Source organism: Typopeltis vanoorti, chromosome 13 (assembly GCF_054136105.1).
Source record: "Typopeltis vanoorti isolate ZY-2024b chromosome 13, IOZ_Tvanoo_1.0, whole genome shotgun sequence".
NCBI classification, from domain to species: Eukaryota; Metazoa; Arthropoda; class Arachnida; order Uropygi; family Thelyphonidae; genus Typopeltis; species Typopeltis vanoorti.
Genome location: NC_143561.1, coordinates 73,846,162 through 73,872,377, shown reverse-complemented (window position 1 = coordinate 73,872,377; position 26,216 = coordinate 73,846,162). Strand labels below are relative to the sequence as shown.

The window sequence follows — 26,216 nt, the reverse complement described above, 5'->3', positions numbered from 1 at the left end:
GCTGTGCAGTTTACATTTCATTAGAATTCTGTTGTTTTTTTTTAAATTAAAAAAAAAAAAATTTTTTTATATGCATCTTGGATGTAGAGAATAGTGAAAACATTATTAAAATCCTTCTGAGGAGAATGTCATATTATTATTTTTTTTTATTCTGTAGGAAATGTAGTCATTAGATAGGAAAGTGGACTGATTGCTGGTGCAAGGGGGAGGGGAGGTCCTCATTAGATAGCATAAGGAAGATCTTTAGAATGTTTTGTGAATCACTTTAGCTCTCTTTCACTTGTATGAGATCCTGATTTGAGGTACACTGTATTATTCATTCATCCATTGGGATTAATTAGATGATCATTTCCATTCATTAGAGAAAAAAAAAACATTCCTCAAACCATTAACACCAACTGGATTGTGCTTATAAGATGTGAAGGATCCATGTCGTCATGTGGAGATTACCATACTTTTGTTGTACTTTGGCATTACGAGGTTTATTAGACTATATTATATATAATAAAGCTTAACAGTATGACTAACACCAAGAGGGAAAAAATACATTTATTAAACTCACTAATATTTTGCTGGTTTTCTGCCCATCATCATCAGAGCACAATAAAACTGTGACAGGCACATAGCACTAAACCAAGTAATTGTAGAAACAATTTAAGTTGTAACTGACACCTAATGTCCTTACGTTACACCCTCTATGTGTCAGATAAATACAAAGTTAATTCAGAGAAGTCCAGTTATTAGGTCTTAAAATGATAGTCTCCCAAATCTTTGGTAAATTAATGCAACCATACTTGTTGAGAGATCAGATGGGATCAGATGGAGAAAAACATCTTTATTACACAGAAGTTGTTACAGATCTGAGAGGCTATTCTTAGAATCAGCATCAGCTGTGACAACTTCTGTGTAATAAAGATGTTTTTCTTCATCTGATCCCATGTGAAGGGGTATCAAGAGCCTAGTCTGACAATCCAGACTTGCCATAAAGATGATCTTGGATGTAAGTTTTATGTTTTTCAGGGTGTATGTTAACTTATCTACCAGTCTGTCCAAAGTGGACTAACTTGCAGGCACAAGGAACTTTATACACTCCCAGATGTTCAAGAGGTTGTAGTCGATCTTTAGGAGAATGTATTAAAGTAACTAGTTGAATGAAGGGTTTGAAAGTGGTATGGAGATCATATATGAAAAGAACTTTGGCTATTTTTTCTGATGTACCCTTAACATGTGGAATGGGAATGGTTTTGCTATAATCCTGGGTGTTGGGTGTAGGAGGGATGGGGCACGCATGTAATATTTTTTCAATTTTATGTGGGCTGTATCCATTAGCTAGTCAGGATTTGCAGACCATGCTCTGGATGATGGAGAGATGCCTCCTTCTGCTTTTTTCAAAATTAGAACATCTAGGAAAGGTAATTTTCCTTCATTTTTCAAGTTCTAAAGTGAATTTGATTTTATGGTGGAAGGAGTTAATAGATGAAAGAATATTTTGTAACTCAGTCTCACTGTTTCCATATTATAAATATCTCATCTACGTATTTTTTCCAAAGTGACTGTTTAAGCTTAGTAGATAACAAGACATCTTTTGCAAAGCTTTCCATGAACAAGTCAGCACATGGAGGAAATAGAGAGCTTCCCATTCCAAGGCCAGATCCATTCCATCTGAAAAAATTGAGTTGAGACAGTGTCTAAATAGTCGAAAGATGTCTTGAGGGAACAGATTATCTATAAGTGCCGTAACTTCATTCACAGGAACATTTGTGAACAACGATACAATATCCAGACTATCGTCTGTTGGTGAGATAAAAATTTCTCCTAGTTTTTCTACAATTATTTACAAAGTGTAGTGAATTTTTGATGTAGGCATCCATGTGTCTAATGTGCTTCTTTAGAAGATTGGGCAGATGTTCAGATAACAAATAAGTAAGCAAGCTAATACCATCTATGATAGGCCAAAGAGGAATATTAGTCTTATATACCTTGGGTGTTCCATATAATCATGAAGTTAAGGGTTCATATTTATGAATTTAGGGACACAGAACACGTGTTGAAATGATTATTTTACTTATCATTAATAATATAACAATTGACGTTTCAATCCCTGTATTGAGGTCATCATCAGCGACTGAAAGGGACTTAGTACCTTTCCAATCAATTCTGTATCCCTACACCTACACCACACCAAAACCTGGTTCAAGAGGAAATTTAAAGAAGCATGTGAAATGCTCAAACACAATCCTAACCTGAACAAAAGTGATGGTCTAACTATTCCAAGAATGTGGAATCCATTTGCAATCATTATAGCAACCAGAACAAGCCACAGAAAAATCTCAGTACAAGAAGACTTGGTGCAGTTTTTTTTTTTTTTTTTTTACATTCAATAGCAACCTGAACTGCACAAGTCCAGAAGAAAATCTTAGTACAGGAGGACTTTAGCTGGATGCTAAGTCCTTTACTGATAAAAATTTTTCCTCTGTTATAGAATGCTTTTTTGGCTAGGATTATTCATGCTTTAATATCTGATTGGTTTCTTCCATCTTCTGTGATAAGACTTCCAAGATATTTAAAAGAGGATACCTGTTGTAGTAGGTTATTATTTATTTCCAGGTTTATTTTCATTGGATTTGCTTTACTTGTAATTAATAATTTTGTTTTCTTATAATTAATTTTTAGGCTGTACTGTGTGAAGATTTCTTCCATCTTTGTTAGGGTGGCTTTCAGTTTGTTTTTGTTATCAGCTATAACTGCTATATCATCCGCAAACCGTAGCCAGTTAATATCAATTCCATTTATCTTAATTCCTGTTTCTATTAGTTCTTTCAGTTTATTTATTGCATCTTCAATGTATAGGTTAAACAATATGGGTGAAAGAGAGCACCCCTGTCTTACACCTCTATGTATTTTGCTATTGCGGTTTTTGTTGTATTGCTGGCCTTCTATTAAGGCTTCTTGATGCTTGTAAAGATTAAATACGAGCCTTCTATCTCTCCACTCTACCTTTATTGTTTTTAGGAGGTGAAACATTTGATTCCAGTCAATACTATCGAAAGCTTTCTCCAAGTCAAGAAAGACTATCAGAGTATTTTGATTCTTCTCCAGTCTTCTTTCAATAACTGTTCTTAGAGCTAGGATTGCTTCTCTTGTCCCTTGCTGTTTCCTGAATCCAAACTGGTCATTGCCAACATATTCTTCAACCTTCTTTGTTAGTCTTTTTTTGTATAATTTTGAGTAGTATTTTGGAAGCATGTGATATTAAGCTTATTGTTCGATGATTTTCACACTTGTTTGCATTATTTACTTTAGGGATGGGTATGATAGAGCATTGTGTAAAATCTTTAGGGATGATCCCCGTCTCATAAATATCCTTTATGATCTTGAAAAGGTATGACTTAGTTATGTTTCCTGAGTATTTTATTAATTCTGAAGGGATGTTATCAGTGCCTGGTGCCTTGTTGGCTGACAATTCATTCAGTGCCCATTCAAATTCATCTTTTAATATAGTTGGACCAATTTCTTCCACATCAAGTTTTGTTCCATCTTCAATAGCCTTGGCGTTTAAATCTTTTTCACTATATAGATCTTCTAAGTACTTCTAAGTACTCCTTCCATCTTTCCGAAATTTCTTCTTTATCTGTAAGTATGTTCCCCTGTTTATTTTTGATAATTGTACTTGTCTTGTTTTGCTGCCTTATTCCTTTTATAATGTTATAAGCTTTATCGACTCTTCCAGTCTTTGTTAGATCTTCTATTTCTTTACATTTCTCTGTATACCATTGTTCTTTTGCTTCTTTACACTTTCTATTTATCATATTTTTTATATGTTTATATTTGTCTTTCTTCCTTTAGGGAGGTTTTGTATTTTCTTCTTTCATCTATTAGATCTAGAATGTCCTGGGTGATCCAATCTTGAATCGTGATCAATCGTGATCCATCTTGAATATAACTGATTATATGCCCAAAATTTCAATTCTACTTTCTGACAAGATTGCTTAACCTAAAAAAAAATCTAAAAGTTGCTTTCTTCCCAATCAACAAAATCTCCAGTCATCTGAAGCCACCTAAACCACCACACCCACCACTTAAAAAATCCAGGTTTCTAGAAGATCAATTGCAGTTGTGGGCTACACACTGCATGGGACAAAATGGCAGATCTGGGGAGATATGTCAATTGGAACACATTGAGGATGTTGAGAATGACAGAAAGCACAAATCAGGGCTTGGCAGCACATACATGGGTGGTCTGAAAAAGTTCTCATCCTAATAATTAAAAAACAAATGTATAATTTCAAAATTATTTTTATTTTTCAACATAATCTCCCTTAAGAGTAATACATTTATTCCAACGATGCTCCATCACTGCTGGAAGATCTGCAAAATACCCCTCTACAGCTGCCTTCACCTCTTGATTTAAAGAAAAACGCTGACCAGCGAGGAAGAGTTTTAGTTTTGGGAAGGGATAGAAGTCAGAGGAAGCCAAATCTGGGGAATAGGGTGGATGTTCCAACAATTTATAGTGCAGATCCCTTAATTTTCCCATTTGCAAAATACCTTTGTGGGCAGGTGCATTGTCCTGATGAAATATGATTTTTTCTTCCAAACTGGGTCTTTTCTCATGAATTTTTTCATCTAGTCTGGTTAAAAGATCGGAATAATATTCCCTGGTTATTGTTTTACCCTTTTCAAGATAATAAACAAAATGCCTTTAGCTTCCCCAAAACACTGATGCTATGACCTTGTCTTCTTTGCTGCTGAACAACTGGCTTCTGTTTTTGGATTCTGGTGTGTACTGAATCCAAGTCTCATCCATAGTAATAAATTGATGCACAAAATTAGTTTTATTCTTGTTAAAACACTCCAAGCACTGTTCAGATATTTTCATGCAAATGTGTTTTTGATCTGTGCTGCACCCATCTTGCGCAAAGCTTTTTCATTTGCAATTTTTCATGCAAAATGTATTCCTTCACATTCTTTTGAAATACCTATAGTCTCAGCAATTTCACGCGCTTTGACTAGCCAGTCATCCAGTACCATATTGTGCACTGATCAATGATTTTTGGTGTTGTTACACTTTTTGGACATTCTTCACATGGATCATGTTCAAGGCTGGTACCGCTGTGTTTAAACTCGGTAGCTCATTTCTTAATTGTCGAAAACGAAGAAGAGTGCCCATAAACTTTTATGAACTTCAAATGAATTTCTTTTGCTGTTAAATCTTCTTTTACAAAGAATTTTATAACCACACAATACTCAATTTTATTTATTTCAAGGGATACAGACAACTCTTTGGCTTCCGACAGCTATATAAAACAAACACTACTTTGCAATTTCACATGGATGCTTATGACAGATGTACCAGCTTAGAAAAAAATAAATCTTGCTGATAGAGCTGCCATTTATGAATGGCAATAAAGTGAAGTGCTCCACATTGATTACTGCTTTTACTCAAGAGCAATTGAAGAGTAAGCTGAAACGGTGAAGTATCCTCTACAGCATAACAAAAACCAAGGGATGATTTTACATCAGATCTGTCTTCCTTAATCGATCATTACATACTTATATCTACCAGCAGTATGCAGAATTCCATGAACCAAAAGCCAGTGTAACAGCAAATGCATGCTTTTCATTGTTTAAACATTTTAAAATATTATTCTATTTAAAAATGTTAACTGTTATCTAGAAATGTTAACTGTTATTACTTTGCTTCTAGTTTTTTAATTTATTTGTGCTGTGTCCTGATGAAGTGAAACAAAATTTTTTTACAAAACTAGTTGAATTAAAACATAATTTCTTTTTGACTTCTTTGTGAGTGGTTTAAAACCAGAAAATAGTGATTCTAATTGGACCATGCCTTACTTCATGTAATATACATCTGTTATATTATCTGTAGACTGTCCCCTCTACTACTTTCTTTGCTTCTTTCTTCTCTTCTTGCTCCTTACCCCCAATGCTATTAGAGTATTCGAGGGCTAGGGATGAATCCTTCCTATCTTGCTATGTAATTTCGCCTATTGCAGCCACTGAAGGGGCAAACTAGCACCAATAGGTGCCAGTCCCAAGCCCGGATAAATGACGAGGGTTGACGTCAGGAAGGGAATCCTGTCGTAAAACTTTACTCTAGCTATGATCAAATGAATTGAAAAGAAAGTGATATAAGGGCTAGAGTGTACCCCTTATATTATCTGTAGACTGGCCCCTCCACTTCTTTCTTTGCTTCTTTCTTCTCTTCTTGCTCCTTACCCCCCAATGCTATTAGAGTATTTGAGGGCTAGGGATGAATCTTTCCTATCTTACTATGTAATTTCGCCTATTGCAGCCACTGAAGGGGCAAACTAGCCCCAATAGGTGCCAGTCCCAAGCCCAGATAAATGACGAGGGTTGACATCAGGAAGGGAATCCGGTCGTAAAACTTCACTGCCTGCTCTAGCTATGATCAAATGAATTAAAAAGAAAGTGATACAAGGGCTAGAGCGTACCCCTTAAGCAACTTGCAGCCACATTGCTCTATAGCTGTGAGAAGTGGACGAGGACTACCGCATCAAGGGCAGGTGCGGTTAAAGAAGCGAGCCCAACAAGTGGAGAGAATGTTGCGAGTGGGAATGTTGATTGTTGGAAGCATGACTGGAAGGGGAAGAGAGGAGGCAGATATGATGAGGAAGAGGAAGTTGGACATTTTGTGCGTGTGGGAGACAAGGTGGAAGGAGGAAAAGGTGAAGGAATTAGGAGACTGGTATAAATTGTTCTACTCTAGAGCAAATAAAGAGGGAAGAATTGGTGTCGGAATTGTGGTGTGTGTGCAGAATGAAGGACGAAGTACTGGAAGTGGGTAGGAGTAATGACAGGATCATGCGAATGAAGCTGGGTCTTGGAGAAGAGCAACTGGTCATCTTATGTGTATATGCTCCACAAGCAGAAGAGAAAGATGAATTCTGGAACATGCTAGATGAAGAAATGAGAGAACTGGAAGAAAACGAGATGGTGATTGTCGGAGGAGACTTGAACGGACACATAGGGAGACAGAATAGGGACTGCAAAAGGATGCATTATGGCAATGGAGTGGGAATGATGAGCCAGGAAGGAGAGAGAGGATTTTAGACTTTGCAGTAGCGTTTGATGTGACAATTATGAACTCCTTTCTCTGTAAAAGGGAAGAGCATTTGATAACATTTAGCAGTTCACAGATTGACTACATTTTGACTAGAAGAAAACATCTTAAGGCAGTAACAAATTGTAAGGTAATCCCAACAGATCAGGTGGTGCAGCAGCACCAGCTGCTGTGCGCACGCTTTAAAATAAAGTCAAAGATAAGAACCTTTGGAAGGCATGGGAGGAAGACAATTAATTGGTTTCGCTTAAAAGAAGAGAGTGTGAGGAACTGTTTTAGGGAGAAGGTGTTAGAGAGGATTTCGGATGGACTAGAAAGTGTTCAAGATTGGTGGAGACATAATTCAAAAGCAATTCTAAGCTGTGTAATTGAGGTGCTTGGTGAAACATCCAGAAAGATTAGAGACCAGAAGGAGGGTTGTTGGTGGAATAATAATGTACAAGAAGCAGTGACAGCTAAGAGGAAGGCAAAGCAGAAGTGGGATGAGTCAAGAGTGGAGGAGGACAGAGAAGAGTTCAGAGAGAAAAAGCGAGAAGCCAAGAGAGTTGTTGCACAGGCGAAGGCCATGGCATATCAAGACCTTTATGATCAATTAGAAACAAAGGAAGGACAGAGAAAGATTTATCGATTGGAAAATGTAGAAATAAGGCATCAAAGGGCATCGTACATATGAGGCAGATCAAAGACTAGAGGAAGGGTATTAAGGAGGGATGTGGATATAAGAAACAGATGGAGAATATACCTTGAAGGGCTTTTGAATGAAGAAAATGCAAGGACTCACAGAGAAGATGGGGAGCCTTATGAGGGGATGGTGCAGAACATTAGTAGAGTGGAAGTGAAGGAAGCCACAAAGAGGATGAAGAATGGAAAATCGGTTGGTCCCTGACAGCATCCCAGTGGAGGCATGGAAGGCACTGAGGGAAGAGGGAATTGACCTGCTGTGGGACCTGTTAATAAAAGTTTGTCAACAGGAAAATATACCCGAGGAACGGAGTGAAAGTACCGTTGTCCCCATCTACAAGAGTAAAGGGGATGCACAAGACTGTAAGAATTACAGAGGAATAAAGTTGATGTCCCATACAATGAAAATCCTAGAGAGGGTTCTTGATGGAAGACTGAGGAAGGAGGTGGAGATTGCAAAGGAGTAATTTGGCTTCATGCCTGGTTGATCGATGACAGATGCTATGTTTGGGTTACGACAGATGATGGAAAAGTTTGTTTTGAGAGCAGCAAATGGAGCTACATCTAGTATTTATTGATCTGGAGAAAGCGTATGATAGAGTGCCAAGGCAAGAAGTCTGGAGGTGTTTGAGGGAGAAGAAGGCACCCGGAGAAATATGTCAGGCTGATGCAGGAGATGTACAGAAATGTGAAGACAAAAGTTCGGACCTGTCTGGGAGAGAGACAGAAAGTTTTCCAGTGACAGTTGGCTTTCATCAAGAGTCAGCATTAAGTCTGTTCCTGTTTAATATTGTGATGGAGGAGGTGAGAGAAGATGCACCTTGGACTATGTTGTATGCAGATGACATCGTACTGTGTGCAGAATCAAGAGAAGAAGTGGCAGCTAAACTGGAAAGTTGGAGGAAAGTTGAAGAGAGAGTTATGAGACTGACCAGAAGTAAGACAGAGTATATGTGTTGCAAAGTGGATGGCAGCCATGAGACAGATCTGGAGCTGGAAGGAAATGTCATCAGGAAGGTCAGTGACTGTAGATACTTAGGTTCAACAATGAAAGAGGATGGTGAGACTGATAAGGAAGTGGGATGCAGGATACAAGCAGGATTGAGGAACTGGAGAGAGAGAGAGAGAGAGAGAGAGAGATGGCTGGAGTGCTATGTAATAAGCAGGTTCTAAAAGGCAAAATCTACAGGACAGTAGTGAGACCAGCTATGACGTATGCTGTGGAAACTGTGGCCCTGATGAAAAATAACATCAGCAGGATGGAGGTAGCAGAGATGAGAATGCCTAGGTGGATGTACTGTGTGACCAGAAAGGATCGTCTGAGAAATGACTATATAAGGGGAACGGTGAAAGTTATGAACTTAGAAGCAAAGATACAAGAGGCAAGGTTGAGATGGTTTGGTCATGTGATGAGGAGGGAGGAAGAGTATGTGGGAAAGAAGGTCATGCAGATTGATGTGCAGGGGAGGAGGAAGTGCAGATGGCCAAAGAAGATATGGAGGGAGATGGTGGAGGAGGACTTGAGGATGAAGAACTTCGATGTGGCTACAGCCGAAGACAGGAGGTTATGGAGGAGACTTACTACAAACTGCGACCCTACTTAAGTGGGAAAAGCTGCAGAAGAAGAAGAATATTCTTAAATACTGTTTCAATATTATATTATTATTATTATTATTACAGGCAACTCCAAGGAGTTCTTAGACTCATCGTGGGAGGCCCTAAAGATCATGTCAAGAGCTATTCAGCATTCGCATAGTATCTATAATACTTTGCTTGGAACTCATTCACAGTCATGGCACCCACAACAGACTCTTGCAGCTTATTCTACTCATTCACCACTCTCCAAGTAAAAAACCTAGTTCTAACACCCTTGCTAACCACACTTTTGCTCAGTTTCCATGGAGGGTTCCTAGTTCTCTCACCACCAGACCTGTTCTGAAAAAGTTCCTTTGAATTAATCCTGTAAAAACTCCTCAGCAATTTCAATGTCTCAATCATAGCACTCCTTTTCTTCCTATCAACCAATTTCTGTAATAACCATCAGATCTTCAACCTGTTCTCGTAAGGTTCAATGTTGGTCACTCCCTCTCTGGATCCTCTCTACCTCCTCCCCATCAAGAAGAAACCCTGGTGCCCAGATCTAGGCACTGTAGTCAAGACGGGGTCTTATCAAGGCTCGATAAAGAGGAACAATAACTTGCTCATCAAAGTATTCTTCAGTAACCAAGTGATCTGATGAGCTGATTTAGCCACCTTTGCTATGTAATTATGCAATTTTAATTATGGTAATATAGATTTGAATGAAGAGATAGCAGTGGGAATAAGAAAAATGAATTTCTTGAGAGACAACTATCTTAGGCAGTATGTAAGTGAGGGCATGCAAGGCACGAGAGTCTAAGATCTAATCATTTCATTGGAGAGGTTATTGTGAGTGGGGATGTCATATTTCCCCTTAGTTGGTTAGAGTGACCATGAGGTGATCATCTGGGTGATGGCTAGCCATATGAAGCCTTCTGTGATATATGCAGAATGATAAGGCTGGTGATTATGAGAAGCATAGAAGATGACTTGGAGTTATAGCATGGAAAGAGGATTTAAGCGTGAGGGAAATAAATACTGAATGCGGGAACTGACAAGTAGATATTTAACCACATCAGTGTGCAAATGTATTTTGAAAGTCAAAAAGCTGAATTGACCTATCCCCATCAGTATAGAGGAAGGTGCAAATGGATGAATGAAGGGATTAAGCATGAAATTTGTAAGAAGAGGATACTGTGGAGGCAGCACAAGATGAATAATGCTAACAGTCAATTGCATGAAGAGTATAAAGAGCATATCAGGAAGGTGACTCAGTTGGTAAGAGCAGCAAAACTGCTGTATGAGTAGAAATTAGCCAATCAGACCAAGAAAAATCCTAGAAAATTTCTGATATGTGACAAGCAGAAGGAAGAATGATTATGGTCAGATGATGTTACCGGATAAAGATGATGGCAAAGTAACTGATGCAGAGGGCAGGCAAAAGGTATATGAGGAAATAAATAAGCTTGATATCAATAAAGCAATAGGATTTTATGAGATATCACCATGTGTCTCAAGGGAATGCTTCAGAGAGTAGGCACTTGCATGCCTATTTGATAAGAGTCTTACAACAGCACAGGTCTCAATGGAAGGAAGGTAAGAGTGTTCCATTGCATTACGGTGGTGATAAGACTATGGTTACAAATTATAAGCCAGTCTGTATGTTTGAAGTTGTGGTTAAGTTATAGGAGAGATAAGTGAGAACCAGGATACAGAAATAGGTTGATAACAGCAGTATGTGATACAGTCACCCTGGATCAGCAGGGTGACTGTATCACATTCCATTTTCCAACATAGAAGTGTCATCATTGCTCTGCCCCCCCCCCCCCTCCCAAAGAAAGGGAAAAGAGATTTTCTTCTCCCTTTCTTACCAGTCTGGATAATGATCATCTGTTACTTTCATGTAGATATGTAATATTGTCTTATAGAACTATTATCGGTATGAATAGTATCATCTTATAACAACTGTTATTCTTATGTAACTTATCTCAACAATCATTGAACACGTAACTTCTCTGCCTGACTACAGAGAACCAAAGGCAGTTTATCTTGTATATAACATTGTTATTTTTAAATAAATACATAAATAATATATATATATATATATATATTCTGATATATATACAGGGTGTTCGGGATAAATTTGACAGTTTCGTAAGGAAAAAGAAAATCTTCTTTGTATCTATTAAATTTAATGAATTGACAAAAAAACATTACAGGCAGAGTTAATTACGATACTATCAACAAGATTTACTCAAAATAACCACCATTAGCATCGATCACAGCTTCAATTCTGCTTCGGAACCTCGAACAAGCTGATGCTACAGTCTCCCTGGGAAGGGCCGCAAAAACTGTTTTAATTTTATCCATTAACTGGGCTTTTGTATTACTGGAAGTACGATTGGTGTCTTTTTCAACTGCGCCCCATACAAAATAATCCATGGGGTTAAGGTCTGGGGAGTTTGGAGGCCAAACATTTGGACTGGTGAAGTCGTAGAAATTTTCAGACAACCATTTTTGACTTTTCCCAGAGGTGTGGCAAGGGGCCGAATCCTGCTGCCATACATACGGCCTACCATTGGCTACCCTTGTTATCCAGGGCTTGACTACAGTTAGCAACGCCATGAACAAAGCCCGAATTCCAATGCCAGGGTTCTTCAACACCTGTTCCTGCAGATTTGCGAGGAATTCTGCTGTACGAACGCAATCAGATCGTCTGCTAGGGATCTTTCTTCTTGCTACATCCTCGTAGTCACCATTGCAAGTCTCTAGTTCATGCCTGATTGTTTTTACTGTATTCAGGGAGCATTGGGCAGCAGTCGTAATATCCTTATTTTGATGGCGGGCACGAATCATCATGATACAAGTTATTCTCTTCCATGATTCAGGTGGGTTCCAGCTATCCATCCTTTCTGACATCTTGTATATGAATGAAGAAGGGTCCAAACTTTTAAATGAAGAGAAGTGTGTGTTAATACATGTAACTTACGGAAAAATATAATTAATTATAAATATGTCAAATTTATTCCGAACACCCTGTATATATATATATTCTTATTGGGCTTTATTGTCCAATCAGTCCTATCCCCATCAGTATTTTATAGTTTTTTTTTTTTTTTTTTGCACTAAAGAATTAAGATTTACGATTTTGGAGATCTGCAAGAGGTTCAGTCCATAATTACAGTAGATGATGAACGAGGGCTTGATTGGATGGAATGGACTGATGATGGACAGCTACTTGCAGTTGCTGGAGCAGAAGGAAATGTTCATGTCTATTTGACCAAATTACCTATCTTAGGAGACACTTGTGGCACTCGAATGGCATACCTAACATCTCTGTTGGAGGTTACTATTAGCGGTGTTGAGGAACAGGTAATACACCTGCAGTATGAATTTGTTTATGTGCTTATGTTAATAAAAATATAAAAAATAAAATTTACGTATATCATTGAACTAAGTGTATGATTATTAGCATATGTCATCATCATCATCATCATCATCATCATCATCATCATCAACTTCCTGACATGTACCCTCAAGGGACGTACAAGATATGATAGTACTACCTGAAAAACCTACATCATTACTAACTTCCTATCTACTACAATTTTCCTCCAAATCAGTCTGTTACCTGTCAAGACTCCAACATTATCAGATCATATATTTCTGTCTTCTAAGGCACTTTTTACTATATCAATCCACCTACATCTTGGTCTAGGTCTTTTTCCTTCTAACCTGTCAGCATCTGTAAGGCACTTTTTACTGTATCAATCCACCTACATCTTGGTCTTCCTCTGCGCCTTTTTTCATCGAACCTGCTAGCCTAACTTCTTTTGCTAATCTTTCCTCTCCCATTCTGTTTAAGTGACTGTACTACCTGAGATTAGCTCTGCTAACAATATCAAGTTTTTTCTTAATATCCTCGTTTTTAATATGATATTGCCACTGATTCCATCTGTTCACATCCCTAATCATATAGAATCTTAAAATCCTTAACATTCTTTGCATTAACAACACATTCTGGTAATGCATTCAATTCACTGACAATTCGCTGCTCTCCTCAATTCACTGTCGTCATATCTGGGTAACATGCTTACGACTTTCCAAACAACACTATTCTTCTTTACCTGCTGCAACAATTTCCTCAAGTATATGATTTACTTTAATTTATATTCAATTTACCATCTTCACTTAAAATTGAACCCAAGTTGGTTAGCTGAAACATTTTACTTGTTCTATAGGTTCTCCATTCACGATACAGTTGATATTTTTAGTGCTTCTGCCTGTTTTCATTGCCTTTGACTTGTTATTGCTGACCTTCATACCAAATCTATTACAGCAGTTATTTAGTTTAGTCAGGGAATCTTGCAGACTTGTAGCAGATTTATTTAAAAGTATAACATGATCTGCATAAAGCAAAGAACTGAGATTAACATCTCCAATTGTAATGTCAGGTTTAATGCCACTTTCTTTCATAATGTGATCCATATAGATAATGAATAACAGAGGCAGTAATGTATATTCTTGTCGGACATCATATTTAATGATATAATAAATATATCATTTATTGTATCATTAAATGCTTGATATAATGCCCCATTGACACCACATAACTGTACCATTTTGAACAGTTTTTCTCTTGTCACCTTATCATATACCTTTTCCAGATCCACAAAACTAAATTATTTGTCGTAAAATGAAAATCTGATCCTGACAGCATCTGTTTGGCCTGAATCCATCTTGTTCTTCCCTTCCCTTCCACAGTCCTTCTCAACCATTTCTCAAGTATATTTGCATAAATCTTACCACAAACACTCAGTAGGGAAATACCTCTGTAATTCTCACATTCAGTTTTATTTCCCTTTTTATATATGGGTACTATGAGAGCTCTACTCCAATCATCCAGAATTCGTCCTTCTGTCGAGGCCTTCAGAACTATGCAGTGCAACCACTATAAGACTTTTATACCTCCATGCTTGAGCATTTCTTCAGATATCATCTACTCCTGCATCTACATCTTTCCACATTTCAGTCTTTTGATGGTTTTTTTCTACTTCAAATTTATGTAGTCAACTTATGTATTCCTGATTGCATGCCTATTGAGTATTTTTTACCACTGTGCTATCACTGATTGTTTCATTTTTCAATTTTTTGAAGTAATTACTCCATACATCAAGGATATTTTTTTTCCAGCTTCCATGTCACCTTTATCATCTCTAATTTCTTTTTCAGCACTCTTTTCTTCATTTTTAAGCTCCAGCCTCCAGAATATTTTCCCACTTTCCTGATTGTAATTTTAATTTTCTAGGTTCTTGCCAAAGTCTTACTATGACTTTTGTTTAGTTAGTTTTACAGAGTGCTTCACTTTTTTACATTTTTCTCTGTATTCTCTAAGAGCACAGGCTGACTTCACTAATGTTCATCATTTCTCTTCCCTTCTTTGTAATTAGAATCAACTACGTTGACTGACTACTGAAGTTTCCAGATTATTTTTTGATTTTAATGGTACAGACTATATTATAGTTAAACCTCAACTTATAGACTTGCATAATATGAACAATTTGTATTTATCAACATTGGAAAGACTAATAAATTGTGACTCTCGGTACATTTTATGAATGCAGTACCCTGCACTTATAAACATTTTACGTTGCTTGAAGCTCATCGATATTTACGATGCATAATTGAAAATGTTTAGTCTAGTAATTACTATGACATATTGAATATTCTTCAGTTTCTGAGTTTATTCCGCAAGCATAGAGTAAAAAATGAAGAAAAATTATGAAGAATGTCGATTACAATTTTAATCATCTGATAACCACATGGATTGAAGTGGGGACAATAAGAGAAAGAGATAAGAATCAAATTACTGCAACATAAATGAAATATATGAGAACAACAGGTTATACAAGACTAGATAAAAAGAGAAATTACATACTGAAAGAGCTAAACCATACATCAATAATGGAAACCATAGCAAATATAGAACCAAATGGAAAGAGCATCTAGAACTAATGGCATATAATAGAATACTCAGGAAAATGATGAACTACAAACCAAAATGTCCGAAACAGAGCAACTGATAAAAGATTGGGCTAAGACCAAAAAAGGCCACCTAGTCTAGATTTGTGATAGGAGTAGGAAGAAGAAGAAGAAGATGAAGAACAAGAAGAAAGTAAGAAATTAGTAATGCAGTTTTTAAAATTAGTTAAGTGTATGTTTCTTTTTGTATATCGTAAGAAAACATTTTGAGATGAATTTTTTATTTCTGACTACTGAAGTCTTCCTTAGATATAAAATAAATTTAGTTAAATTATATATTAGTGCATAATTACAATTTTGTATGAGTTGTCAAAGGTTTTATGATGATAGTGTCATGTTTAGATGTTTCGTAAACAAATATTGTTTACAAAATATGTTGTTACTTATAAGAGAAGCAAAAATCACATCACACTGTATTATTAGAAGTGATTAAGTAAACTTACCTCAGTGCATTGAGATTGCAATTTGAGGAGTTGTTATAACTTCTGCTACTTTCATTTTGAAATTATAGTTAAGTAACTTTCTTGTACTATGAAAAGAACTCAATCATATTTTCAATCACAGCACTGAGAATAGTAATGACCATGCATAGTGGTGGACTGGAACAGAAGTGAAGCTATTATATTCCAAGCATGCACAGAAGTAAAAGGAACATTATCAAACAACTTTGTGCATTCAGCTATTTGGGAGTAGCAAAGGAACACAGCAGAGAAAAATTCTGAGGTTTCTGTGTCTTCAGTATATATATAAGGGACTGGAACAGAAATTAGAAGAAATGTTAGAAGTGGAAAATTGAGAGAGAGAGAGAGAGAGAGAGGATATCCTTGTATAAAGAGATGTGTGTAGTTATTAATCCATGTAGAATATATTTCAGTTAAAACTGAAAGGAACTTTATTGCTCTCCAGTTCATATAGAAATAGGCCCAGTAAATTTTGTTTTATTTAGGATTCTCAATCTTAAAAGTTATTGAAACAGTCCATGTGACTTTAGTTATTTCTTTTGAAGTTTTCGTATAGAAGGCAAAGTTGTTCTGAAGTAAAACTGTTAAGGTTTTTAGCTATTTCTTCAGCGAAGTATGCTGATACTATCATAAAGAAAGAAAATTTGTTCTGAAGTGATAACTGTTAATCAGGTTCTTATTAGATTTTTCAGTGGAGTTTGTTGTTACTTTCTTATAGAAAGTGAAGTTACTGAGGTGCATTGAAGATAATATATGTTTTATACAGTGTTCTGTGATTTTAAAAGAATTTTGCTGACTTAAGTTGCTGTCATATAGAAAGCAGTTGTAACATTGGCCTTTCTCCTGTGAGAATTCAAGAAGGAATAAAAGTTTCTGTAGGAAGCAAGAGAGTGAATTCCAGTTGTTTTGTCCAGGTGGGATAATAACTATTGGTTTATGTGATTGAGAGGAAGTTGTGCATATTAAAGTGATTTGCTAATTGTAGCTTAAAGAATTCATTGCTGCTTGTGTAGTTAATTAGTTGATTTGATGTTGTATATGTTTGTTTCTTTTTTGTAAATTAGATTTTTCTTTTGGTTATAAGGTGTGGGAAGACTTAATCTCAAATGGGTTAATGGTTTAATTTCGAAGATCGTTTGGAGTTTAGTTATAGTATTTTCATTTTATTTTGAAATTAAGAGTTAAACCACCCAGAGCATGAGGGAGTAAGTAAAAATATACCCCTCCCCCATACACACATATACAGCACATTATTTTTGTGTTTTTTGGAAAATCATAAATTCTAAAGCATAATTGGGTAACATAATTTTAATGCTATCTGGCAGGCAACAAGGTGACTGACTTGAGCAATTTAGTAGTTTTCTTTTTGATTTGGTTTGTTATTGTTGACCCATAGATATGTGTTGTAATGGACTAATAGTCTCATTTTTTCCAGGTATGCTGTTTAGGTTTAGAACAACAGTAGCATTATATTTGTTGTCTTCAGTAACAATTATATATATATATATATTTTTTTTTTTTTTAAAGAGCTATAATTGCTCTTATTTCTACTTTAGTGAGATATTGCTACTTAATGGTTTAATATTACTTAGAATGATAGATGCTTCAAAATATTTTATTGGCCTATTATTGGTGGGGAAGAATTTTTGGCCTCTTTCACTATGGAAGATAAAGCTAGTTTGTGGCCAACTTTGGTGAAATCACATAGTTTGAGATTTTTTGAAGATATGAAGTTCACCATTATTGAGGGTGTGGCTAGGCAGTGTGACGACCTGTCTGTTATTTTCTGGGGATTGGCCATTCCTCACATTGCTTGCTCCCATAATCATTCCTAGGTTAACTTAATTTCTTGCTTTTCTACCTTTCTTTTAGTCTTTGAAATTTAGTTATATGACCTGAACACCCCCTTGTTTGTGCATATCAGTAAATTTGATGATGATGATTTTGTTTGTTTTTATTCAAGTTGTGTTTTGCAGATTTGATAGTAACCCTTTCGAGAACATTCCAAGTATCTGGGATTTTGCTGGCCTCCATCATTTGAGCTCTTAAAAAGGCTTTCTCCATAATAGTGTAAGTGCAGAATACTTTGGCTGAAGTGAATTTTCAGTTTCATGTAATTAGGAATCAGATTGCATTTTTCTATATTGTTTTAAAAAGGCCATCTGGTTGAACAAAAGAGAAACCCATAGCTTCAGCTTGCTATAGTAATTGTACTGCTGTGAGGGTATTATGAGAATTCTTTCTCATAATACCCTGTTACTAAAATTAAGGTAGACAAGTATCATGTTTCAACATGATAAGCATGATCAACATGGTTCAACAGACAAGTATCAACTGTTACCTTAAGGTTATCATCAGGAATATATATTAATTCACATAAATGCAAGCTTATCATGATTATTACAGTATGCTACATCATTGCCACTTCAATCAGCCATTGATCCTAACCTGACCGCTGGCAAGGAATAAAAACAACAACAAAGATGTTACCTCAGGTAATTTGTCTCAGTTTAGTTTCAGATTTTTTTTTATTAGAATATTATTATAGCATTTAAAAAAAAATATTAATTTAGATGTTGAAAGGATTAAACTAAATTTATTATATTAATTTAGATGTTAAAGTTTATTACAGTAAAAAATAGAAATAAAAAAGATAGAAATAAAACATTACTGCATATTTTTTCTAAAATACTATAATTGCAGGAAATAAATTCACTTGAGAGAGAACATGACCTCAGGCTAAGGCAGTGCTTAACTTCCAAAAAAAAAAAGAAAAAAAGAAATGACATGTTACCATGTTCAATATTCTCTACATTTTGATGTAGCGTGTGATTATCACATGTTCATGCTTTGGAACTAACTCTCATGTGAGTTTGACGCCTCTGTATTATACCATTCTTTGCTGTGGTTGAACTTTGAATTCTGTCATGTTAATTTGCTTAAACATGTTGCAATTTAACTGCATAACTAATTGATATTAATTGTCATATTATTTTTTTTAAAGGAACCGGTTACTACATTGAAAGTTGCTGTTGAACCAAACTTCTTAGCATTAGGTCCATTCCATGTAGCTGTGGGAATGAATAATAGGGCATGGTTTTATGGATTTGGGGAAAGAGGTATTTTATAAATTACAGTTTTACATATCTCATTTTCTTTCATTTTAATGTCATAGTTAAAATAATTGGTTATTTATTTTAAATGTAGTGAAAAGAATATTTCATATATATATATATTTTTGTTATTCCTGTATTAACAAATTACAGCTTAGACACATCACTAATTGGTTTTGAATAATGTAACAATGATTGAAAAAATGATATTTGACCAGCTGTGAATCTAATATGGAAGCATAAAAGTGTCTTTCGCAGCCTGTGTAGTTCAGAGGGAAATGGTGCTTGCATCCTTGCTCTAGGTTTGTCAAAGTTGGACTTAGGTTCAAGTCTGGTTACTGACTGGAGGAACTTTTTCTAAGCCTGTCTTCAACTGGTTCCCGAGTTAATCAATCTCTGGCATGGGGAAGTGGTTTTTTTCTCCCAGAAACTTTTGTTTTTCATCCTATAAACTCAAGAAAATCAACCGTAGAATCCACATTATTTCTGACAGTAACATTTCCTGTTAGGGTTATGTACCAAGAGATGGTAGCACTTGTTTGCTGGTCTCTTCATCGGTGACTGCTTACAATTAGTGATTAGACATGGGCCAGCTATCTCTGATGGGCTACTGGTGGAGATTGAACTGCTCACTCAGTCTCCAAAAGCTAGATAGGGTTAAAAGGTTGCTTGCCTACTCCCTATAAGGGAATAAAAGGTGTTAGTCGATTTTTTTAAAAATTTTTTTTTATTTTTTTGAAGTGTCTTACAGGTGCTGCAGTGCTTAATCCAGAAGTTATGGTCAGAAGGTCAAATTCCACAATATGAGAATGACAATGGAATTTCCTTATTGAGTGTTCCAAGTAAGTTTTATGGAAGCATATTTCAGAATAGGCTAAGAAAAATTGTGCAAGGGAAGCTTGGAGAAGAACAAGGTGGGCTCAGGACAAACAGAGATTTGTCAGGATTAGATTTTCACTTTAAGAAAAAATAATTGAGGAATCATGAGAATATAACAAGTATCTGCATTTAAGTTTTGTAGATCTGGTAAAAGCATATGATAAAGATGCCAAAAGCAAAGGCTTTCAGAATGCTACAGTTATGTGGTGTAAATGCAACATTATACAAAGCAAATACAGTCTGTTTTTAAGTAGGTAATTCAGACATTATAATTGAAAAAAGAATGGGAAGGGGGATTTGAAGGTAGTTGTGAAATGGATGAATTAAGAAATTAAGCATGTGATACAGAGAAAAAGGGCATTATAGAGACGTCATAAGAGAGAAGTGATAATAACCAATTTCATGAGAATTACAAAGACCAGGCAAGGTAGGTGACTTGGTTAGTAAGGGTAGGAAAAGTGAGGTATGAGTAGGAGTTAGCTAATGAAGCCAAAAAGAATCCTAGGGAGTTGTTTCGATATGTAGCCAGCAAAAAAAGGAATGATTAGGGAAGAATGACATTGATTGGAGAAAATGGTATAAGGAAACTGTTGCAGAAGATATGGTTGAGATACTTAATGAGCAGTTTATAAAGGTCTTTCATTCTTGTGAATATGACTTCATGGAGATATTGAGAATGGTTGATGATAGGAAGGAAAGATTGACTATAAGTGAGAAAGAGGTGTATGGGTAATTGAGCAAACTTGATGTTAATAAGGCTGTGGGACTTGGTAATATATCACCACGTATTCTATGAAGGAATGTGCCAGGAAGTTGACATCTGCCTTGGCATATTTTTTTTTAATATGAGTCTTACACTGGGACAAGTTCCAAAGGAGTGGAAAGAAGGAAATATTGTACCACTTCATAAAGGAGGTGATAGAACTCAAGCTTCAAATTATTGGCCTATCTGTGTGTCAGGTGTTGTGGTTAAGTCATTGGAGAAGCTGGTAAGAACTAGAATCCAGAATTAGGTTGACAACAATGGTATTATCTTTGATGGACGGCATTGGAGGTCGTGTTTTAGTAATCCTGTATATTTTGTATAATGTGATCCACGTATAATGCAAACTAGAAATTTTGTTTGAAAACTATCCCTAAAATGCCATGTCCACATATAATGTGATCTGTTAATCTTGTTCCCTAACGTTATAAATAAAACAATATGAATTAACGAAAGAAATATTTATTTTAAAACAAAATGTCAAAATACAATACAAATTAACGAAAGAAATATTTATTTTAAAACAAAATGTCAAAATCCTTTAAATTCTTCTTCATCTTTTGAGTCATCAAACATTTCATTTATAAATTCATCTGTAGGCATTGCGTCATCAGTGTAGCAGTTGTCATCATCATCATCATGCTCTCCATTTTGTCGTGCATCATCCTCGCTTTCATATATGACATCATCTTCAGATCCATCCATTGAATTACTTGCTCCACATTTAAGAAATGAGCAATGAATCATTTCAGATGGTATCGAATCCCAAGCTTCTTTAACCCAGCTGGTGAGTAGGATGATCTCAGGCTTCTGAAAATTCCCACCCTTTGTCATCTTCACCAAACCAGATGACATCCATTCTCTCCATTTTTCATGTAAGTGATCTTTAAATGGCTTAATCAAGCTGACAGCAAGCGACTGCAAAACGGAAGTTAGACCACCCAGTATGTCTGCTAGGTCTGTATGTAGCTCACGTGCTTTCTCTTTGCTTGCCTCCATTAAATGCGCCTGGAACATATCCCAGACTAGCATCTTTGTTGACGTAACAAGCTGCCTGGACGTATGTTCCATACTTGATCCAGCCACAATTGTACACCTTCTTCATCCATCCAACCTTTCTGATTGGTGCAAACAAAGACACCTGGTGGAAATTTCATATGCTTCGAAATTGTCTTCTTTTTAAATATCACTGTGATCTTTAATTTGGTTCCATCTGCCATGCATGCTAGAACAACCATATTAAATATCACTGTGATCTTTAATTTGGTTCCATCTGCCATGCATGCTAGAACAACCATAAAATGCGTTTTTTCATGTCTTGTTGTTTTTATGAGGACACTCTTTTCACCAACTGAGTTTACTGTTCAATTCCCAGGCATATCAAAGAACATGGGCATCTCATCCATATTGCCTATTTGGGAAAGTTCATATCCGTGACACTTCTGTAATTTTATGATAAATTTATGGAAGGCTCCACTTTTTCTTCAAGCTACTTTGGTAACTTCTGCACAGTTTTTGTTCAGTGTTGTAATGTTAATTAATGCTTTGCGTTTCATAAATCTGTTGCACCACCCAGGCGAAGCAGGAAAAGATGAAATACCTGGTGTGTCCTTGAATTTACAATTCTTGAGTTGTAGAGCTCGAAAACGAATTGCATTTCTTGTTATTATAGCATAAAAATCCATTCATTTAGCTCTTCTTCTTCTTCGAGTTCTGGAAAGGATGCTACATCTCCACGATGGGCACGTTTTGTTTTGGGGATTTTTTCAAGACTTTCTTTTTGCTTATGCCATAGTCTAATATTACTCTCTGCTACACCAAATTCTCTCATAGCAACACTGTTATTATGTTCTTCTGCAAACTGCATGACACGCAATTTAAATCCTGCTTCAAAAGATGAACGTTTACATTTCTGTTGGCTCATTTTCAGGTTAGGTTTGTTTAACGAATAATATTTAAAATGAACTGTGGTTAAACCAATATAAGTAGTGCTAATATCCCGCCAAGGGTGCGGGATATTAGCACTACTTACATTACTGGCTTTATGCACAGATACGATGTGCACTCGGTCGTCGAATGCGAGTGGGTCGAGTAGATTTGGTTGCATAGGCATTACATAGTATATATTGTGTGTGCAAGTCTAATAAGATGTTATATTTTTTAAGATCTGCATATAATGCGAACTCCTAACTTTAGATCATAAATTTTAACCATAAATTTTTCGCATTATGCACGATAATATATGGTACTTATTTATTACAATAAGGTGACAGTTTCCTTGGAGAGAGAGGAGAGGAATACACAGTAATATACTTAGATTTTGCAAATGCTTTTGATAGATTACTGGATGATAAGTTGATAGTCAAACGAGGGCAGATGGGGTTGGATATTAGATTAGTGCATTGGATTGGAGACTGGCTATCTGATAGGTATCAGCCAGTTGTGTATAGGGAGCAATATCCTGGAAGAGGAAAGTCATTAGTGGTGTGTCGCAGGGTCTGTTTAGGGCCATTACTATTTAACTTGTATGTTAATGATATTGGTGAAGATTTGGATTGAGATATTCAGTTGCTTGCAGATGATGCGAAGTTGGGATGAACTATGAAGAGTGGAGAAGATGTTGTGCCCTTACAAGAAGATTTGAATAAATTGAGTGAATGGGAATGGGTATGTGAGTTCAATGTTTCAAAATGTAATGTTTTAAAATTTGAGAAACAAAGATGATGGGATGTAGAATTTATGCTTGGTGGGGATATATTGTCAGAGATGAGGAAATAAGAGATCTTGGGGTGATAGTGGATAAGGATCTGAAATTTTGAGGACACATTGCCGAAATTGTGAGGACTACACAAAGACTTCTAGGAATGATGTGGAGAACACTGACTTGTAGAAATAGGAAGATTCTTGTTCCATTGTATAAGGCTTTGATTAGGCCAAACATGGACAACTTGCATCGATTTTATCACCTGGTTTTCAAAAGGATAAATAGGTGTTGGAAAGGATCCAGAGGCGACTGACTAAGGTAGTTTCTGACCTCTGGAATATCGAATATGAGGAAAGGTTGAGAAAATGCAATTTACGGAGTCTAGTGGATAGGAGAAAGAGGGAAGATATGATAGAGATCTATAAGTTAGTAAGGGGTTGTTATAGGATCAATGTTGGAGAGGTTCTACAGAAAACAGTGGGAGATCAGAGAAGAACCAGAGGTCATCCCTGGAAGCTGTATATGGAAGGTGTGAGCAGGGGAGTGAGATGCAGGTTTTTTTGCATGCAGATTTGTAAATGATTGGAATGCCTTGCTTGATCATGTGATGTCTGCAGAGAATTTGAGTGTGTTTAAGGCACAGTATGATGAGCTCCGTGTGTGTGTGTGCATGTGTGTATGATAAAAGAACCTCCTAGATGAGTCTTTGACCCCATGGGGTATTGGGGTAATAATAATAATAATATAAAATCAGGTAAGAGACAAGGGCAGACATTATCTCCACAGTTATTTATTATTTATATGGATTGCATTATATGAAGGAAAGAGGCATTAGGTGTGGTATCAAAACTGGAAATATTCATCTCAGCTTTTTAGTTTATGCAGATGTTATACTCTTAAATAAATGTTGTACAATTGTGCAGGATTTGCTAACTAAATTGAATAACTGCTAATAAACGTGGTATGAAAATCAGGAATAAAAAGACAAAAAGAATCCATATAGGCAGGAACTTTGAAAATATCACTGCATCCTAAATGGAGAACATATGCAACAAGTAAACATTTTAGCTTTTTTTAGGCATAATTTTTTCTGAAGATGGAAAATTAAATATGTAAATAGACAAGAAAATTAGCAAAGCTGGTAGGTAGGAAGTCAACTGAATAAATTTATATGGAGTCACAACACTAAACTAAATATAAACAAGGCAGTGTTTACATAGATTTGGTCAAAAGTTAATTTAGTGTTTTTACTTAATTAGGGAAGTGAGCACATGGCATCAATGGTAGAAACATAATAAAAATGAAGATATTAGGAAGCAACTGGACATTGTTAACATTCGGGACTCTGTGAGGAGAGCTAATATAAGGTAGTATGGTCATTTAAATAGAATGGGAGTGGAAAGGTTACCAAAAGAAGGAAAAATTAGCAAAAAAAAAAAAAAAGTTTTTTTTTTTTGTCATGGTTGGAAAAAAGACTCAGAGGAAGACCAAGATCTAGGTGGATTGATGCAGTAAGAAATGCCTCAGAAACACTAGAATATAAGATATGATGACATGATCAAGTGCAGAATCTAGTGTGTCAAGCAAAAATATTGAAAGGGTAGTCAATTCAGGGAGTAACAGTGGGTGTGGGCCTAAAGGGATGGTGCAGTTTCTAAATCCTAATGTCAGAAGTATTGGGAACAAGGAGGAATTTTTGGCATTGGTTAGTGTATTGTTGCCAAAAGTTATAGGCATTAGCAAGACTTGGTAACAGCAGATGATGTAATTACAGGGATAGAGTATGAAGAGTTTAGTATTTTCAGGGAAGATAGAGAAGATTACGTAAATATTCCATAAATATATTTGGGCAGCAAGAGGATGGAAATCAATATTAGATTATTTTATCTTAAATGAAAAGACATCAAAGTCTGTTTAGATGTAAGAATTCACAGAGGATATGAAATAAGTAGTAACCACTTCCTCGTTAAAATAAAATTAAGATTACCACCTAAATGGCTACAAATAACAAGAACAGAACAGAAAGTAAATTTAAAGCATTTGTTTATAAAACTAGGTTATTAAATGACACAAATATATAATGGCTATACGAACAAAGAATTAACCAATATTTAGATAAAATAAAACAAAATGAAGAAATAGAAATAGAATGACTTAATATAAAAATGGTACTAAATATAGCAGCTAATGAAAGCATAGGAAAGACCAAAAAATTCAATAAAAGAAAAAAAGTGAAGATATGGGATGATACAATCAAAGAAATAAAAAATGAAATAAGAAGCCTGTCATAAATAGTTAAGCAGTAAAAGATTAGAAGATGAAATAGAATATAAAAGAATAAGAGCTATAGCTAAAAGAGAAGTCAGAAAAAGACATAGAGAATCATGGAACAAATTTGTTTCTAATTTAGAACATGATTTATATAAAATAAGACCTAATGTATATAAGATTCTGAAACACTTAACTACAGATACTAAAGAAAACATAAAATTAAACACCGAATTGAAATTAGAACTTCCAAATTTCTCTACAGAATTGTGGACAGATAAATATTTTAAAAAATATAACTGGCCAACATTTAATGAAAATGAAAAGGAAATAACTAAAGAAGAATTAGAAATCAGCCTGAAAGAAACATCATCATCATCATCATCATCAAATTCCTGCCATGTACCCTCAAGGGGTGTACAGGATATGACAGTACTACATGAAAAAATTACATCATTACTAACTTCCTATCTACAATTTTCCTCCAAATCAGTCTGTTACTCGTCAAGACTCCAACATTATCAGATCTTATATTTCTATCGTCTAAGGCACTTTGTACCGTATCAATCCACCTATATCTTGGTCTTCCTCTGGGTCGTTTTCCCGCCAACCTGGCAGAGAACAC

General features: G+C 35.8%; 1 protein-coding gene across 5 annotated transcripts in view; it reads left to right on the top strand.

Moving 5' to 3' along the window:
• The window catches only part of Oseg6 (intraflagellar transport protein Oseg6), a 745,559-nt gene that overhangs the window by 209,909 nt on the left and 509,434 nt on the right, over positions 1-26,216 (top strand). For all 5 annotated transcript variants that reach the window (XR_016549279.1, XM_090403102.1, XM_090403101.1 and 2 more), the window contains 2 exons: positions 12,493-12,733; positions 18,869-18,983. Coding sequence is in view for 4 of the 5 variants with exons in the window: in XM_090403102.1 (XP_090259228.1) it covers positions 12,493-12,733; positions 18,869-18,983 (356 nt within the window). In the remaining variant the exon portion in view is untranslated. The remainder of the gene's footprint in view (positions 1-12,492; positions 12,734-18,868; positions 18,984-26,216) is intronic.